The 12,858-nt window shown below is 40.8% G+C and overlaps 1 protein-coding gene across 1 annotated transcript; it reads right to left on the reverse strand.

Moving 5' to 3' along the window:
- Positions 1-6,303: 6,303 nt before the first annotated feature.
- Positions 6,304-8,090, reverse strand: LOC126584184 (protein FLOURY 1-like). The gene is made up of 3 exons (XM_050248648.1): positions 8,072-8,090; positions 7,840-7,960; positions 6,304-7,298 (listed from the first exon to the last, which is right to left on the reverse strand). Exons 1-3 carry the CDS (start codon positions 8,088-8,090, stop codon positions 6,638-6,640), a joined length of 801 nt encoding a protein of 266 aa, XP_050104605.1. The 3' UTR covers positions 6,304-6,637.
- Between the last annotated feature and the right edge of the window lie 4,768 nt (positions 8,091-12,858).

Raw genomic sequence — 12,858 nt, forward strand, 5'->3', positions numbered from 1 at the left:
TAGTTAAGATGTCCGCTAATTGATCCTCTGACTTTACGAACGAGAATTGAATAATATTCCCATCTAGCTTCTCCTTAATGAAGTGTCTATCAACTCCCACATGTTTCGTGCGATCATGCTGGATTAGGTTATGTGAGATATCAATCGCTGCTTTATTATCACAAAACAAATTCCAAGCCGACATTGAGGGACACCCAAGTTCTTCGAGTAACCTCTGAAGCCATAATAATTCACATACTCCTTTTGCCATACCTTTGTATTCCGCCTCTGCACTTGATAAAGCAACCACTTTCTGTTTCTTACTCCGCCAAGTCACTAAATTTCCCCCCACAAATGTAAAGTAACCCGATGTGGACCGTCGATCAGTAATATTCCCTACCCAATCTGCATCGATATAACCTTTTATCCTGCAATGACCATTCTTAGAAAACTTTATGCCTACCCAGGGTGGACTTTAGGTATCGTAGAATGCGTTCAACCACACTCATATGCATATCACTCAGGGAATGCATAGATTGACTAACAACACTTACTGCATATGCAATATCAGGCCTAGTATGAGATAAATAAATTAACCTCCCAACTAACCCTTGATAACGATCTCGGTTAGTGAGAACTTGTTCAAGGTGCACGGCAAGATGGTGATTTTGGACTACAGGGGTGTCAATCGATTTACAATCAAGCATTCCAGTTTCGGCTAACAAGTCAAGAACATATTTTCTTTGAGATAGAAATATAGCCTGTTTAGATCGAGCTACTTATATACCCAAGAAATATTTCAATCCACCAAGATCTTTCATCTCAAACTCAGTTGCTAAGTAATCTTTCAGGCTTGAGATTTCCTCTTTATCATCACCCGTAACAATCATATCATCCACATGAACAATAAGTGCCGTCAATTTACCCATTCGACGTTTCAAGAAAAGTGTATGATCGGAATTGCTCTGCCTGAACCCATACTTCCTCATAGCCGTCCGGAACCTACCAAACAATGCCCGATGTGTTTTTTTCAATCCATACAATGCCTTATTCAACTTACACACCATTCTGGTCTTTAAGATTACCATGAAAGAAATCATTTTTCACATCAAATTGCTGTAATGGCCAATCCAAGTTAGCCACCAACAAAAGCTGTAATGGAACATCAAATTGCTGTAATGGCCAATCCAATGTAGCAAGAACTTGCAAAGGTGTAAAAAAATTCAATACTTTGGATGGCATGCAGTTGATAAGGTAAGTGGCAATCTGAAGAGCAACATCCCAAGAAGAGAGTGGAACATCCGCCGCAATCAATAGCGATCGAGTTGTTTCTAATAGATAGTGATTTTTGCGCACAGCCACCCCATTCTATTGAGGAGTCTGAGGACAAGTAGTCTCGTGGCGTATTCCGAGATTAGTTAAATAATGTGTAAAATCATTATTAACATATTCACCACCATTATCAAAATGCAAAATCCGGATTTTAGTAGAAAACTATGTCTGAACCATGGTGTGGAATGTCTTAAATGCCAGAAACACATCACTTTTATGCTTAAGAAGGTATAACCATGTCATATGTGTGCAATCATCTATGCAAGTTACAAACCACCTAATACCAGATGAAGTAGTAATCGAAGATGGTCCCCAAACATCCGAATGAACAAGACCAAAAGGAATAACAATTTTATTAGAATTCAACGGATAAGAAACACAGTGACTCTTGGCAAATACGCAAGTGTCACATTTAAAGTCTGAAATCGAACAACCAACAAATAAATCCGGAAACATATGCTGTTAATAACTGAAAGATGGATGACCCAAACGACGATGCCATAACCATATCTAATGTCGTTTGTGATTAACGGCTCATTGGGCGAGATTGACCCGTCCTGTACTGACACCGTCCACAAAATAGAGATCCCCCCTCTTAGTACCACGACCAATTATTTCCTTCGTGAGAATATGATAGAATAAGACAAAACTTCGGATACAATAGTACACAACAGTTCAATTGCTTAGTAACTTGGTCAGGAGACATCAATTTATGCTTTAGTGAAGGTACAAGTAATGTATACGGCAAAGAGAGGGTAGGCGTGAGGTGTACAGTGCCAACGCCAGTTACCGGTGAGGTGACACCATTAGCATTAGTAATATTTTGTCAAAGTGGAACAGTATCACAGGCTAAATCAGTGGGATCATAGGTCATATGGTCTGTGGCACAGGAGTCAATGATCCAACCGAACTGAGTATCACAATTATTCATATTAAAAGCATAACCACAATTACCTAAGGACTCCGGAGGCATGTCAGAAGAACTCGAAACAAGAAGATTCATGGTAGGGTCAGTTAGGGTAGTAATGTTTAGTATAGGGGTAGGATCGGTTAGGATGAAATTGTTTCCATCGTGGAGTGGTGGTAGGTTCTCCATGGGAGGGCCGAGTTTGCTTGAGGGAACGGGCAGAGCAAAAATCCTAAGATCTCTGCTCTGATACCATGCTAATTAGGGCTTATTTTGGGGTTTAATTTTCTGATATTATTCTTCTCACCAAGGAGGGAAATATATATTATACAAGATTGATTTACAAGGAAAGAAACAAAAAATAATATCTATCATAATTACATCTTGATTACAAAGACCCAAACAGGTAACTAAGCTAATTACAAAGGTCAACTCTCCAACACATCCAACACCAAATAGATTTGATTCCTGGTTCAAACCTTCCAAATAAAGCTCACTACCGCATTAGTCTTAAAGAGCACGAGGAGTTGAAAAGACAAGTTTCAGAATTGCTTAAGAAAGGTTATATCAGAGAAAGCATGAGTCCGTGTGTGGTACCAGCTTTGCTTACTCCAAAGACCGATAACACATGGCGTATGTGTACAGACAGCCGTGCTATCAATAAAATCACTATCAAATACAAGTTCCCTATTCCGAGGATTGAAGATATGTTCGACATGTTTGTTGGTGCCAAAGTATTCTCCAAGATTGATCTTCGAAGTGGGTACCACCAAATCTGAATTAAACCTTGTGATGAATGGAAGACTGCCTTCAAGACTCGTGAGGGCCTCTTCGAGTGGCTTGTTATGCCATTTGGGCTCTCCAATGCCCCGAGCACCTTTATGAGGGTAATGAATCATGCACTGTGCTCTTTCATTGGTAAATTTGTCGTTGTCTACTTTGATGATATACTCATTTATAGCATTGATGAAAAAAACCATATGGAACATTTGAAGGTTGTGTTAACAGTTCTGAGAAAGGAGAAGCTTTATGTGAACCTCAAGAAATGTTCTTTCATGACCGAAAGCCTAGTTTTCCTAGGCTTTGTCCTAACTTCTACAAGTCTAAAAATGGATGAAGAGAAAATTATAGCTATCAAAGATTGGCCCACACCAAACAGCTTGCAGGATGTAAAGAGCTTTCATGGGCTGCCTTCATTTTATCGTCGATTCATCAGAAATTTTAGCTCTATTTTGACCCGTTTGACAAATTGTACGAAAAGGGGGGAATTCAAGTGGAGTAAGGAAGTTGCGAAGAGTTTTCAGCTTGTGAAAGAAAAATTGTCCAACACTCCTATATTATCTTTGCCCGACTTCGAGAAAGTGTTTAAAGTTGATTGTGATGCATCTCATGTGGGAATAGGCGGTGTACTCAGCCAAGAAGGTCATCCAGTAGCTTTCTTTAGCCAACAATTAAATGAAGCAAAGAAGAATTATTCCACTTATGATCTGGAATTCTATTCCATTGTTCAGTCACTTCGTCATTGGCGGCCTTATCTTATTCAAATGGAGTTTAGCTTGAATTATGATCACGAGGCTCTCAAACACATTAACAACCAAGGAAACTTGAATAGAAAACATGCCAATTGGGTTGCATTTCTACAAGAGTGTACTTTTGTAATAAGGCATAAGAGTGGGAGATACAACCAGGTTGTAGATGCTCTTAGCAGACGGATGTCACTTCTCAATACCTTCTGTGTTCAGCTGGAAGGCTTTGATAACATTAAAGAAATGTATGCTGGTGATACTGATTTTGGGGAGGTTTGGGAGTTTTGCAAGGAAGGACATCATAAGGATTACCTTGTCCAAGATGGTTTTCTTTTTAAGAGAGCGTGTATGTGGATTCCTAAATGCTCACTTCGGGAATATATAATCAAGGAGCTGCATCCGAGAGGTTTAGGTGGGCATTTTGGGAGAGACAAGACAATCAGTCTTGTAAAAGATAAGTATTATTGCCCTACAATCTATAGGGATGTGACTAACTACGTGAAAAGGGGCAGAAGTTGTCAACCATGCAAAGCCAATCACAGAATGCTGGTGCTTACACCCCCTTACCACCTCGCAATGCTCCATGGAAGGACGTTAGCATAAATTTTGTGGTTGATTTGCCAAGGACTCAAAGGGGAAATGACTCCATCTTTGTTGTTGTTGATTGCTTCTCCAAGATGGCTCATTTTATTCCGTGTAAGAAGACTATGGATGCCTCCTATGTTGCTGATCTATATTTCAAGGGAGTGGTTAAACATCACGGTATTCCAAAATCTATTGTTTCAGATAGGTATACCAAGTTCCTTAGTCATTTTTTGAAACACTTGTTGGGTAGGTTTGGCACTAATTTGTTGTATAGTCGTGCTTATCACTCTCAAACAGCTGGCCAGACCGAAGTGGTTAACAGAACATTAGGCAATCTGCTCAGAGCACTGGCAACCAAGAAACCAAAGCAGTGGGACATGACTCTTTCTCAAGCTGAGTTTTTTTATAATTACGTTGCAAACCGTTCTACCGGAAAGAGTCCTTTTGAGATTGTTTATGGGAGGACCCCAACACATTATCTTGGCTTTTCTCCCATTCCAAACTCTTTATTACCAAAACCGAAAAAGCTAAAGATTTTGCTGTATGCATGGCTATAATACATGAAGAAGTGCGGAAGAAGCTTGAAGACAACAATATCAAGTACAAAGAAGTTGCCGATAAACATCGCCGCATGAAGAAATCTGATGAAGGTGATCTAGTTTGGGTATATTTGAAGAAAGAGTGTTTTCCTAGTGGCTACTATAATAAGCTCAAAGAAAAGAGGATTGGTCCATGCAAGATCTTGAAGAAAATTTGTGACAATGCTTATAGGGTTGAGCTTCCACTGGACCATAAACACTCACCCAACTTTTAATGTTCGAGACTTGTCAAAATATCATGGAGAGTTGGGTTCAAACTCGTGGGCGAGTTCTTACTCGGTAGGGGAGGATGATGTAGTGCCATTAACGTAGTTTGGTGGCTAGTTCAAATTCAATTTAATACTTCCTATTAACTTGATTTCTTGCAAGCGGTGTTTTAATTAGGAATTATGTTGTCATTTAGTAATGGTCATTTACTATGCTATAGTGGACTAGGAGCTTGTGTTTGTAGTTATTATGGTTGCTGGCTAGCCTCTCTAAGCACTCAGAACATAAAAAAGTGACCAGCTAGTAGTTTCGCCATGACAGTCCACCCTTCCGAGGGCGGGAAGTCTCATAGAGACATTTCAGCCTCTAACCATCACCGTGTAATTCACCAGCACTAGGAATTGAACCCAGGACGTGCTGTGTAGAATATGGGTATAGAACTCGTTCTCAACCACTGGATCATCCCGTGGTGGTTGTTTAATTTTGAGGCTATTTAAAATATGGAGCCTCGCATAGAGTGACTAAAACATAACTTACATTACCTAGAATTTCACTACTTTTCAATTATTTCATGGAAATACAAAAAATAAAAACACGCTAAACCCAAACTGAAAACAAGTAGAATCAATTTTCCAGCACTTACTCTAGAGTCCATTATTCAACTAAAGCACAATTGTAACTGGAAATTCAAAGTATAGACATAGGTGTTCGAGGGAATATGTAACATAGAGGGTTTCTATGTGGAATTGTAGAGTGTGCCGAGAACACAATCTGGTACATTAAATATAATAATACAATTGAATGAAAACTTGAGGAATAAAAAAAGTTCAACCAATTATATTATACCATTGAATGTACCAACCGTGTTTTCGAGAAAAAATTCCCATTAAATTGTTTCTACTGGTTTTACATTGACAATTAACCTCTCTAACCAGAAGGACATTTCTTACCAATCCACTAATTAATATATATTCAAACCAAAAAATAAATTAATAAAGCATGTGTAACATATAGGACATTGTCTGTGGTCCCCTACTAATCCACAAGACTTTTGGACCATTTTCAACCTACAAACCTATATCATAGAGGAATGATTAAATTCACACGACATTCTCACATGACAACATTTGAGGTTTTAAACAAAATCATCTAAACACCAATTACCAAATAATCATAACAAAGAGTGCACGTAGCACCTTATTTACTTAATTTACAAGATTACATGGATAAAAGAGAAGGTCACGTTTGTGTTCATATATACAAATGCCCCCTATTTTATTCAACAAAAAGACAAAGAAAAGTATGTTTTGTAAATGAAATTACTCAATATGCATATCAGAAAAGAGCAGAATTATTTGTACCTCATTTACGATCTACGTCATAAACAATATTTATCTGTTTATATTCACTGATTCGCATGAAGCACATCATCTCGGCCATCTACGGCATTTTCCACATATAAGCGGACTTCAGGTTATTGATGTAGTGATCCAAAATGTGGTTCATAAGTGCGGTCGCACCGGCTCCCACGGATCTACGTCAAGCCCATCATCCATGCAATTCTCGATTAGGTTGGAACTCGGATCAGCTTCTTGGGATTGTGCCGCCGTTTCATCACCCTTAAGACATTGCTGCAACTTTTGCCTGTACAGCCTCAGTTGCTCCTCCAGTAGACTCCTCTCCGATTCGTGTTTCATTATAATCCACTGCATCGATCGGAACATCACTTCATCATACTGCTGCTTCTGCTCCGCCATTTGACGGTACTGCTTGGCTTGGATTTCAGTACAGCTTTTCTCGTTTTGAAGACGCAGGATCATGGCCATAGCTTCCTCGGCTGCAGATGCAGCAGCCATCCTTTCCTTCTCGAGCTCTACGCGAGCCTCATTCCTCCTTCGCCGCTCAACCTTCACCATTTTTCTCAATGCAAACACATCAAATTCCCCATCGTCGCCGTAACCAACACTTTCATCATCACCATCGCTATCACCATGACCGTCGTTAATATCGACATGATCTCTCTCTTCTGCATTGACATTTTTGCTTAACAACAAGCAATCTGCATTTGGTGAAGTTTCCAATGATTTCACCTTTGGAGAACAGACATCATCACCAGAACCACACCTCGAACAAACCCGATTTCTGAAATCTCTTGATTTACCTCTAAAATCACATAAAAATTCCATAAAAAACCCCGAATGAACCCCAACTTGCAAAACCTTTAGCCCCAAAATAAACACCAAAAACAACCCCAACAAGTTGAAAACTGGCAAGAAACGGCCAAACATGAAAAACCCGCATCCAAAATCACTTCCCTGATTCAAAAACTTGATACATGAAGCACACTCCATCCCCAAAAACCCTAGAAATATCTGCAAAACCCTCTTAAATAACTGAAGAACAGAACAAAACACAAACAGCAAGCAAAAACAACCCCAAATCTGCATCTACCTCCTCTAGAACATCCTCTAATCCAATCCTCCCACCATCTTGATAAATACACTAATACTTTAAATATAATTAAGAAAGAAATTAAAAGCCTTTACGAAATTAATGAGAGGTGCCTACGCAATGACCCAATTGGACTTGGGCTGTTGTTTCTTTGTAAACTCGATTACATAGAAGGTTTAAAGGCACTAATTAAGCTTCCAAAGCAAGAACAAGCCTTACCATTCGAGAGATGGCCAGAAAGTTGGGGACTTACATAGAATGTATGCAAACAGTGACAGTGAAGAGTTGAGCTGGGTTGGGGATATTGGGATTCGAGATAAACGTGGGGCGTAGAAAACGAGGAGTGAGGTGCGACCAATGTGGATGATGTGGGGCTGTCTATATATTGGTGTTATTTATATGACTTTTTGTCACATGCCACGCTGCAGTCCGATATGGTGAGTGATTGAGTCCCTCTCTGTCGCAGAAGACCGTTGAAACGTTACGATCCCGTTCGGTGGGCATTCTTTCCTGTAAACAATGTGTCGTCGGCTAGTGGCGGCCTAACCCTAAGGATTGTTTGTCTTTAACACTACTAAATTAAACAGTTTGCCCGACTACGGACATTTTGTCGCCAAAGAATTATTTGGTCGTACATAAACTATGGCGACCAGAAAATCGCCATGCATATTTTGTCGCGCAAAGCTCGTGAAAAAAGACATTGCGCGACGAACATCTTCAAATTTGTCGCGCGTCTTGACAACTGCGCGACGCTTTACTAGTCATCGCGCAAAAGTTATATGGACAAAGGTTTTTGTCGTACGATATAAACGAGTACAAGTGCGTTTGTGGGTAATTTGCCTCAAAACTTGTTGCGCGACGAAATCTATAGTAGTCGCGTAGTAATGCGCTACGAAGAGTAAGACGCGCTTAATTTTGTGCGACGACATTTCGTCGTCGCGCACGTGTAATTTTTAATAAAAAAATAGAATAAAAGGAAAAAAAAAACGAATTTCATAAAATGTACGTACAAATGTAAAGTTAAAAAAAAAAGGGAACAAAACTATGAAATAAAGAGGCAAAATCTATAGGCGTGTCATTCGGAGGTGCTTGGTATCTTGTTGTTGGTTGGGGACGGGGTCAGAGGTCGACGGGTCTGATTGCTGTGCTTGCTTGGTGTGGAAGGGCCGTGAGGGCGATGGTGTAGAAAAATCGGGGAGATGTATTCCAGAGGAACTGAGGGCTTGTACAAGCATTGACATTTGAGACTTGTACGATGCCAGCTCACTCCTCAGCCCAGCGACTTCCTACGTCAAAGCCGTAACCTTGGTCTTTGACTGCGCGGATGACGAGGCTCTGGTAGGCATAAAAGCACACCACAAAGTAGCACACAAATATCCTATTAATTTTTCCTCATTAACACTAAAATTTGTCGATTGTAGCATATGAAAATAAGGGTCTTTCCCGCAGAAGATTGTTTTATCAAAATACTTAAAATGTCACAAAAACGGGGTGGCTGTCTCCACTGACCAGCCACCGAACAATAATTATTAGACTAACTTACACTTATCCAAATGCAACGAAATTTTATACACATAACCTAGGCACACCAAGCTATGCTCACACAAATTTTTGGGATTTTTGGAGTTGATTAGCTATTTAAATTAAATCGGACAAAACAGGACCTCAACAAGTTTTAAATAATACCAATAGATTTTAATTCACAAGTTAAGAAAACGAGTTAGGGGACATGCTATCCACCACCAAATAATCATGCAAGCATGTTATGTTTCATTCAAATCCCTTTTATTTCCGGATGAAGATGCTCAAGTTGGCTCACTGTTAGAACTCAACCTATTACTCTTTCTTACGTAGTATGTTAAGAGAATGGCGTTTTCAACTTAACTTAGTCCCAAACATGCAATCTAGAATGGCGTGTTCATAGATTTAACAAGTAGAAATCATTAAGAATAAAAAGAGTTTGAGTCATCACAAGGCATCGTAAGTACTGGCGTTGTCTTACTTATCCTAGAAATCGGTTCACATGTTAACCACAATTAACAAGTGCTACTCTAGAACATATGTAGGTCCTCATTCAACAAGGGCAGGTAAACATATATTCATAGCATTAAAATCCTAGATATGCTCACTATGTATGCATCCATAGAAACACATAAAGAATTTATCAATGACATAAGTAGTGAAACAATTTTCATCCTTTCATAAAAGTCATTCAAACAAAATATCACAACAAACTTACAATCATATTCGGGGCTTCAAAACAGCCCCTAACTACTAAAAATTAGTTACACATTATTCTCAAATTAAACCAAAAGTAAAACATGGGTTTGAGAAGATAAAACCAAGAACAATAGAGTGAAGCTTCTTCTTCCCTTCCTGCCGTGCTACGTTTTTGTCTCAGTCTCCTCTCCCTGCTCTTTGCCGTGCCTATCTCTCCTCTGTATCCTCTGCCCTCTGTCTTCTTATTTTCTGCCGTAAGAACTCATGAAGGACAAACCGAAAGCTTTCCCATAACTGTAGGATTACATCAAGGCTCATCCTTAAGTCCTTACCTTTTTGCGTTGGTAATGGATGAGTTAACAGGACATATTCAAGATGATATTCCTTGGTGTATGCTTTTCGCAGACGATATAGTGTTGATAGATGAAACTCAGGAAGGGGTAAATGCAAAGCTTAACCTTTGGAGAGAAGTGTTGGAATCTAAAGGTCTTCGCCTAAGCCGATCAAAGACAGAATATATGGAGTGCAAGTTCAGTGCAGATGGAGGCCAAAACGAGTTAGGGGTGAGGATCGGAGATCAAGAAATACCAAAGAGCGACCGTTTTCGTTACCTAGGATCTATCTTGCAAAAGAACGGAGAATTAGATGGAGATCTCAACCATAGAATACAAGCTGGATGGATGAAGTGGAAGAGTGCATCTGGCGTGTTGTGTGACCGCCGTATGCCACTGAAGCTCAAGGGAAAATTTTATAGGACGGCAATAAGGCCGGCGATGCTGTATGGCACAGAATGTTGGGCGGTGAAGCATCAACACGTACACAAAATGGGTGTAGCGGAGATGAGGATGCTTCGTTGGATGTGTGGGCACACGAGAAAGGATAAGATTAGGAATGAGGATATCCGGGGTAAAGTAGGAGTAGCCGAAATTGAAGGAAAGATGAGAGAAAATCGGTTACGGTGGTTTGGACATGTGCAAAGAAGGCCTACTGACGCTCCGATTAGAAGATGCGACTATGGGACAGAGGTTCAGGGCCGAAGGGGTAGAGGAAGACCTAGGAAAACTTTGGAAGAGACTCTAAGAAAAGACTTAGAGTACTTGGATCTAACGAAGGACATGACACAGGACCGAGCACAATGGCGTTCTAAGATTCATATAGCCGATCCCACTCAGTGACTTGGATTTTCCAAGTCTCCAACCGAGAAGTTTTCCTCACTCGAAAAATTAAGGGAACACTACCCCAACCTACATGCTCCACTCAGAAAGCTTCAACATACAAGCTTCAACAAAAGAAAATTCAAAGAACTTAGCGAAGAAGGCTTTGGTGTATTTAACACAATACGTTGAAATGAAGGAAAACTTATTTATTGATATCCCCGATAAGCTACAAATATGTACATATACATGAGTCAAAATAAACAAACAAGATGGAGCCTTCACAAAGGTTGCTTAGGAGAAGTCTCAGCAGTCGGTAGAGCCCCAGAAAGAGAAGGCATCGGAGGGGGATCATTCGGAGCCTCAGTACTGGACAGAACCCTAGAAGGAGGAGGCATCAGAGGTTGATCATTTGGAGCTTCATTACGCGGTACAGCCCCAGAAGACGAAGGCAATAAATGCCTTTGGAACAAACCCACAAATCTCTGATGATCAAGTAAAACCTGACCATCAGTTTCCTTCATCTGGTCAAGCTTCCTCTTCATGTTTGTAGCATAGTCATGTGCGAGCCGGTGCAACTGTTTATTCTCATGCTTGAGCCCTCTAATCTCCTGTTTGAGACTCATCACTTCGGCCGCCAATGATTCAACTTGGCGGGTTCGAGCAAATAGGCGTTGGGCCATATTAGACACAGAACCTGCACACTGAACACTGAGAGCCAGTGAATCCTTAACAGCTAACTCATCAGACCGTTTGGAAAGTAGTCTGTTATCTTTGGGAGTGAGAAGGTTCCTGGCCACCACCGCAGCGGTCATATCATTCTTCATCACGGAATCCCCAACGGTAAGAGGACCAGTAGGGGAGACGAAGGATGGGCGCCATATGTTGTCTGGAGAAGGCGGGGCTGCCTCTTCAACAAGGTTCAAGTCAAAACGACGGTCGGAGGGGCCAGACATTTTCAAAGGTATTGAAGAGAGAAGAGGTCGGACAAATCAAGATCTTAGAAGTGCAAGAATGGAGCTTCTACTGGTGGAGATTCAAGTGTGCTTTGGAACTTAATGCCAGCCCCTATAAAAAGCTGCACTCGACGGAGCTTCAGACATCGAAGAGGCGCCTGCTCAGAAATCGAAGAGGCGTTTGCTTTCTCAAAAGCTGGGCTGCTTAGAGACCACGAGGGTTGATCTCATAAATCGAAGAGGTGTTTGCTTTCTCAAAAGTTGGGCTGCTCAAAGACCACGAAAGCCGATCTCAGAAATCGAAGAGGCGCTCGCTTCCTCAAAAGCTGGGCTCCTCAGAGACCACGAGGGCCGATCTCAGAAATCGAAGAGGCACCTACTTTTCCAGCCTTGTCAGCACCTGTCACACGCACACTCAGCTTTGCGGAAATTATGGGTATTCTGTCGAAGACTTCTGGGGAAGTAGAAAACACATGAATCTTACTGTCGAATCACCCACTTCCCACACGCAGCAATAGCTCATGGGTACCACAGATAACTTTGCCAAAGTTCTCTGCCAAAGTTGAGCACGTGAAGCTTGCAGCTCCCACTACATCGCTCTGACCAAGAAGGGTAAAAGAATAGCAAAGAAACTGCACTAACAAAGTTTAGACCCATAAATTTTGAAGGTTTAGCTACCATATTATTACCCACAAGGGTAAAGGAACAGTACCACTGTTGGATAATTGGAAAGTCCCTGTGTGCCAACCTCTGTGCCTCGTGGCAAGGTAGACTAGCAAACATGCCCAACCTTTACTCACATTCGAGAAAACACTCCCAATAAGATTGCTTGCTCCAAAATCGAAGAGGCACCGTCCTCCGAATCTCGAGAGCCAGACTCCCAACATGACTACTTTCTCAAAAATCGAAGAGAGGGTAAAGGAACAGTACCATTGCTGGATA

The sequence above is a fragment of the Malus sylvestris genome, chromosome 10 (assembly GCF_916048215.2).
Source record: "Malus sylvestris chromosome 10, drMalSylv7.2, whole genome shotgun sequence".
Lineage (NCBI taxonomy): Eukaryota > Viridiplantae > Streptophyta > Magnoliopsida > Rosales > Rosaceae > Malus > Malus sylvestris.